Raw genomic sequence first — 7,328 nt, forward strand, 5'->3', positions numbered from 1 at the left:
GCCCATATATAGTCATGATGTGTCTATATATGGTCATGATGTGATGTCATCACGACCATATTTAGGCATAAACACATGTTTTTGTCAATTACAATTCGATAGTCTGGTCAGGGCTTATGATTTAGCGTGTCACATTCCCTTACCCCAGAGAAAGGTGGTCTGCCATGTGGTCTTGGGATTTTCTGGAACTCGTGCTCAGGGTGAACTCCAGACTTCTTGCATCTCTTGCAGAGGTCATAATCAGGGCAGGTCAGACACTTGAAGCGTGGGCCGTGCACTTGGCCTTCGCATCCATCACAAATAACCCCATAGTGGTGTGCGGGCTCGTCCTCGCTGCCACCACATGGTCTTGAGTGTCCTTTCTTGAGTTCTGAAGATGATAAACATAAAAAATGAATTATAAAGTGAGAGTACAGTATTATTTATGTAGCATTGTTACACCATAAAATTTAATCACACTGTAATATCACAGAGAATTCTTGCAAATGTTTTAAACGAATATTATAATTCATTTATTATTAATGTACCTCCATTAAAAAAATTTTAAAAACACTTTAAATATAATGATGCAATGACTTGGTGCATTTTTATTTTCATTTTATGTGTTTTATTTTATATCAATATATAATATTATTTACTTTCATTTATTATCTAATAATTATTCTGTTTTCTTTGTTTTTAATCTAATTTATATTAATTTCCATTTCTGAAATGTATTTATATATTAAACATTAATTCTTTTATCTTATTTCTACATTTATTCATTCATTTTATTGTTATTTTACATTCCTTTTCATTTTTTGTGTTTTCTTTTGTTAATTCATTAAATCATTTATTAAATCTATTCCATTTGCTCTGTTTCTTGTTATATGTAGCTCCGGCTGGATAGACCATCCTCACAAAAATATCGTTACAATAATAAACAAATAAATAACACACCTTGAATGTAGACACGAAAGATATCGTCTTGCAATTGTCCAAGACCTTCAATTAACTCCTCATCACTAGAGAAGGTAACCAGATCCCCCTCAGAATCTGTAAAAAAATTAACCAATCATGTTATCTGTTATTCCTAAAGTGTACTTATAAAGCACCTTTCCTATTGGTTCCAAGCCAAGAAATGAAATGATGGTCCATACCTTTATAAGATACTTTGATATTGTCTGAATTTTCCAATTTTGGAAACACCTGAACTATCTTCTTCGACAAGTACTCAAAGCTGGTTGTCACACCCTCATCGATGGAGAAACGCCTTATCTCAGTGTCAGCATCTGACTTCAGGTAAGCTTTCACGGTGAGTGCCATCTGTAAAAAGTTTTAAAAATTCATGTTTAGACCGATACTGATGTCCCAGATTGTATAGTACGGCCTGCGCGGTGAATATATCCTCCGTGCAAAGAAAAATGGCCTAGAAATCCGTTAGCAGATTTCGGAAATTTAGGGCCGATTTCCGCGCAGATTTTGCACAAAATTAGATTTTTTACCTAATCTTTAATATATAAACAATATATTATGCAGGTATTTACGATTCTGCGCACCTATTTTCCTAGCATTTTCTTCCGCGTAAATTTGAGCTGGTTTTCAAGGTATCATCCATGCAATTAAAAAACTTTACAGTATGGCTGTAGATGGAGGTATTAAATAGTATTACTTATTTTTTATTATTATTATCATTATTATTATTGTCATTATCATTATTATTATTATATATATATTATAAATATAACATATTTACTACTCAGAGCCCTTGGCTTAGTGGCCTGTCTCAGCATTATTATAAAAGGTTCAGTTTTGTTTGCATAAATTCATTCGACCACCAAGGAAATTTCATCCCTTCTCTCTAGCTCCTCCCCTGCAGTGCTGAAGAGCCTAGCTAGATAAAACCAGGCAGGGGTAGTAGGCATAGTAGTATCAAATATACTAGAAATACAAGAGAGCACTCGTATAGTAAAAATGAGGCGGAAATTGGGCCCGACGTAGGCGGCGCCCTTCTTTTTTATAATGCAAGTTTCCTATACTTCGAGCCCGACATACAGGGCACCCTTCTGTTGCTAAGTATATCCAGATGCACACAGCGCCCTTCTTTTTCCGCTAATGGAGGAAAACTTTATCACTATAGAGTGCGTCCGTCCATACGATTCTGCGCATTGTTGTTTTCTACTAATCCTATCCTACTGATCTATGCGCTTAATTGTGTGTTTTATTTGGATAATAGCGACGATTTCTACCTCTGCCAAGGAGGTTATGTATTAACCGTTGTCACTGTCTTGGTACAATTGTACTAATTGTACAATTGTGTACAATTTTTTAATTGAGAATTGACAATAAATACGTGACGACTTGGTAACAAAAGTTTGGTAGAAGTTTTTTAGATCCAGCCGTACAGGGCGCCCCATTGTTTGTATTCCCACCATGCATTTCGGTGGAACACTTTTTTTTCTGTGGAGAACTCTATCTTGTGTTTCTAGTATCTTTGGTAGTATCACTTACATACAACTCTCTAGGTAGTAGGACCGCTCTCAGTCCTGCCTTTCACTGGCCTTATTAGCCTGTGCTCGAGACTAGGCCTAGCCAGCCGAGCTAACTAGGCTAGCTAGGCCTAGCCAAAGTAGCACACCACATATAAATATACAGATTTCAAACATACGGCAAGTACAATTATTAATGAACAAAAAACAACACTGATTTTAGAAAGAATAAAACTTTTTAAAGTGTATTACTGATACCTTAAATGTCCAGCGTAAACAATGTTATGTAAGCCTAGTGTTTATGTTGACATACAGAAATGACTTACGGTGACGAAAGGGGTAATGATTGGTCAATTATGACGTCATCGATGTTTTGATTATGTTGTCACATGCATGGATGTGGTAACATTTTTACTCTCAAGATGAATATGCTTATAATAAGATAATACTAAAGGTTAAACGGTGATAAATTTCATTTTCGGAAATAAAATCTACGTGTTATACAGTAATCTTAAACACCTGATATTCTATATAGCCTCATAAATAGACCTATGTCATGATGATATAAAACTCTGGAAATGATTAAATTCAGTTTTAGGCATAAGAAATTGAACATTAAATTATTGCATCCACCATCGAATCGAACTGTTGTATTTACTATTACAAATGATAATTATTGGCTGAACGAGTACCGACTCTTACACTCATAGTTACCTGTCAGTTTCATGCCTAATATTAAATGTTAAATAAACATATGCCAAAGTGAATAAGATTCACTTAGGCCCGTCTACTTACATTTCAAGTTTGAAGTATTTAATTCTGCGGGCTCGGAATTAAATGAATGAATGCACCTTACAAATTATGATATCGGCTTCTAATTGCAGTAGGTCTTCCTCTGTATCTGCAGAGTCAAATGGTGAAGAGGCACGGATCGTCTGGTTTAAGTAGCAAAAGATGTGTTTCCAGAAGCTACCAGACCAGTGATTTGACTGTTTTGATCGACGCCATCAACAATTGTTACTAAAAATAGGCATTACGTCATTTCAGCCGATCGATTAGTTTGTTGTAAAGCGGCCCAGTTGTTTACAATCATCGAATTGCTTTTATTCCGGTGCAGAATCTTCTAGAAAAAGCTTAATTTGTCAACTGCAAAAAGATGTATTGTCACATCAAAAATGCAATAAAAAAAAATTCTAAAAATAATTTTTGAAATGCTCATTTTGAAGTAAACATAAAAGTTATCAATTTGAGCATGGAAATTAGTGTAAAAATGGTTTAGCATAAGTCACTGGAAGTGTTTTTATTATTCTCGGATCATTATAAATTTTTTTAAAAGAAAAACAGGGTGCACATTTTTTTATTTCAATAATCTTAAGTTGATAATTGTATGCTCATTTGTTGCTGCAAAATGGTAATTTAAAAATTATTTTTTACGATTTTTCTAAATGAAATTTATTAGCGGAAAAACACGGGGGAAAAGATTATCACTTTAAAACTGTCTCTCAAAGTAGGGCCTACATAATCTCAAATGTACAAAATATATTTATTGACTTGAAACAAGAATAATCAAATTAATTGATACAAAGGTAAATACTACTACTACTGCTTGGTATAGAAATCTCAGAATGTCTTGTCTCTAATCCCTCATTTCTTTCTTTTTGATATGGACCAATAAATATTACCGTATACTACTACTACGTCGGAATTAATCCATTGGGGAGGGGGAGGGAGGAAGAATACCGTACGTCACGCAACCGCTGCCATGGTGTTAAGCCTCATCAGTGTTACCATTTCGCAATTGTGACGGTGGTATTGCGTGTAGTGTTGTTTTAGTGGTTGTGTGTACATTTTTGGGTTGAATTACGTAACATGTGTGGCATGCACCTGTTCGCAGAATGACGTAATGGATGCTGGTATACGTGTAGTGTACACGCACATTTTTTGTTTCCCACGGTGTGTGTGTTTGAGAACGAATATGTACAAAACTATCGGACTACATGTTTGCTTATGAATTCTAGCGTATAATAGGCCTACATTGAAAACAGAAGTCACGGTATATTATTTCACGCGTCATGTGTCAGGAAGGAACAAAGTTAATGGTGTGTGTGCGCACATGAATTGCGTAACGTTGAAACAACGTGTTTTGAGTACGGGATGCCACCGTCAAATAAGATTACTTAAAAAATTGTGTTTTTCTTGGTCTAAAGCTCTGTCTACACTGTCAAATTTTGTGTGACAAAAAAGTGTGATATGCCCATATATGGGTTTGATGACATCACACCATGACCATATATAGGCATAGCATTACTATATATGGGCATGTCACATTTTTTTTGTCAAAGAAAATTGGATAGTGTGGATAGAGCTTTAAAGGTCATCGGAGTGGCCCCAGTGCGAGGTCGCAACGCGTTGAAAGTGTGCGCGCTTCACGTAGTGGCATGGAAAAAGCTACCAGATCAGTGAGTGTGTGACTTGACTGTTTTGATTGGCTCATTGCGAGTTCGCGAGCTGCGCCACGGCACTTTTGCCGTTTCGAGACATGATACACAGCAAATTTTGGGTGATCAATAATTATGATCATATGAGTATTAGTAATTGTTAGCACTTTACAAATCTTATATATTATTATTTATTATTAATATTAAAAGTATGTACCAACTTTCAGTACATATTGAAATGTCGGGATATTCTCAACACACTTAGGCAGAAAATAATAATTAGTCCGACGTTTTATTTAGAGGCCCTACTGTTAGTATAGCTAGCTAACTAAATTACTGTAGAACGAAAAAAAAAAATCCACTTCGCCAGTAAACGGATTAAAAAGAAACGTTAGGTTTAATTGATAATACAATTCCTATGAATATTTGTTTATACACAGAGACTTTATGTATCCTAGAAGTAAATAATTAAGTAGGCCTAGGTTCTATTGCAACTATTCTCATAAAAACAGCAGCCCCGTAGGTAGACTCGCTGATCAGGAGGGACATAAACATTTTGCGAGGGGCCCAAGGGGTGCGTACCTTTGGTCCGAAGGGTCTTTGGTCCGAAAGCCCATTTGTCCGAAGGGTCTTTGGTCCAAATGCCCGTTGGTAAGAAGGGTCTTTGGTCCGAAGGTCCATTGGTCCGAAGCCCCGTTGGTCCGAATTAGTGACCTTTATTCCAGGAATGCAGGTTATACGGCAATATATTACCAGTAGTATTATATGAATTAAAACCTAATGTACTATGCTAAGAATCATGTCTTGTGCTTCTTTTATTTGCTTTTAATGTGCAGTGGAGGCACTACTACAGGGGGCACAAGGGTGGCGAAAAATCCCCCTGGAAAATTTGTTTCCCTCCCCCTCCCAAAAGAGTAGAAAAAAACACAATTCGTCGGGGAGAAAAAAAATATATATGTATTTTCTACATATTAGTAGATTATCTCGATTGAATAACCCTCTGAAACCTCTAAATTGTCACATTTCCGGGGATCCGCCCCATAGACCGTACCATTTCGAAACATTTTAATTGACACCCGACCACGCTCACTTTGCTCTCGTCGGGGAACTTCCACTATTGTTATTAAAATCTTGTCTGTCTTCTGCTTAAACATTAGGAAGTTATACGCTCCATTCGCTTGGAATCTTTTCAATTTCTAATAATTTGTTAAAAATATACATAAACTGAGCTGCTGACAAGTCATGCTAGCAATAATATTGTTAGCCAATATAGACCTACATGGTGGTCCAGGTCCCGAACATGTGTTTTCTTCAAATATATTATTTTTGTCTATATTTGAATTAATTACTTCGGACCAGCGGACCTTCGGACAAGTGCACTGACCCCGCCCCGGTACTAAAACGGCCACACCCACCTCCATTCCTCGCCACGGTTAGAACTGACCCTGAAAATAGCACATTAATGTGACCCGTTACCTTTATGATGCCAAGAAATTGCATCCTCAGATTTAAAATATTTATTCTAAATTGTCTTTAATTTGACATTATGTTATGAAGTAGGCCTACTGTAGATCTTTTTTTTTTTTAATGAAAAAAATGCTAGAATCTTTTAGGAAGTTTAATGAAATTCTTGAATTTTATGATTTGTTGTTAGTTTTTCTGTACTCAATAATCACTTTGATTTTTACAGGGAAAAAAAATTTAAATATTTTATGTTAAATATGTATGTTATTAATTATTAAATTTGTTCAAATAAAAATTAATTAAATGCTACTGCGTTCCCGAGCGCCATTTTATTGTACATCATTTATGACATTAAAGTATTACATAATGCATAGTATTACAAATATTTTTTAAATAATATTATTTCATTGATTTTAATTTAAATTTTGCATTGTTGATTTGATTTATTGGTAGCGCCCTCACGTCCACGTCTATTATGAGCTTGCTGCTGAAAATAAACAAGGTCATAAGGGTCATATAACAATTAACATAAAAGGGGAAAGCCCAATGACACGGCTTCCACAGAATCGTACGATGTTTTAACGCTGTTTGATTGGCCGACAGCTCGTGGTGCTACAACCATTAACGATAATCGCGAAAAACATCTCAAAAGACAAACTCTGAAGATGGACGACTCCGGGCAAGGGTGGCTGTTTGAAGACAGCGCTTTACCCACGATGGACCCGAATTTCGGAGCTACCAATGGTGGAAGTGAATTACTTTTAGATGATATTGACGGTAAGTTTTTTTCTTACTAAATACCTCCATTAATCTTAGGCTTAGCCTATGATTTACCTAAGGCCCTAGCTAGCTAGCCTCTAGACAGGCCATTTCTCTCGCTGTGTGTTCGTTGGATGGAATGTTTGACTTGAGTTGATTGAACTTTAGGCCCTACTACGACTGTCTCTTATCCACATCT

At 35.9% G+C, this 7,328-nt stretch overlaps 2 protein-coding genes across 3 annotated transcripts in view; one reads left to right on the forward strand and one right to left on the reverse strand.

The window, feature by feature from the left end:
• The window catches only part of LOC117102204 (sequestosome-1-like), a 7,373-nt gene extending 3,901 nt beyond the window's left edge, over positions 1-3,472 (reverse strand). The window contains exons 1-4 of one of the 2 annotated variants that reach the window (XM_033242433.1): positions 3,264-3,472; positions 1,140-1,305; positions 940-1,035; positions 144-370 (exon numbers count right to left, since the gene is read on the reverse strand). In XM_033242433.1, coding sequence (XP_033098324.1) covers positions 144-370; positions 940-1,035; positions 1,140-1,305 — 489 coding nt within the window. In that variant the 5' untranslated portion in view covers positions 3,264-3,472. Of the gene's footprint in view, positions 1-143; positions 371-939; positions 1,036-1,139; positions 1,306-2,726; positions 2,830-3,263 lie in introns of those variants that run through there. The other variant, XM_033242434.1, reaches the window with a different exon arrangement.
• Positions 3,473-6,951: 3,479 nt separating this feature from the next.
• The window catches only part of LOC117102205 (sterol regulatory element-binding protein 1-like), a 12,371-nt gene continuing 11,994 nt past the window's right edge, over positions 6,952-7,328 (forward strand). Inside the window, exon 1 of the mRNA XM_033242437.1 lies at positions 6,952-7,147. Coding sequence (XP_033098328.1) covers positions 7,036-7,147 — 112 coding nt within the window. The 5' untranslated portion in view covers positions 6,952-7,035. The remainder of the gene's footprint in view (positions 7,148-7,328) is intronic.

The sequence above is a fragment of the Anneissia japonica genome, unplaced genomic scaffold (assembly GCF_011630105.1).
Source record: "Anneissia japonica isolate Jap-2015-1 unplaced genomic scaffold, ASM1163010v1 scaffold38052_len244707_cov166, whole genome shotgun sequence".
NCBI lineage: Eukaryota > Metazoa > Echinodermata > Crinoidea > Comatulida > Comatulidae > Anneissia > Anneissia japonica.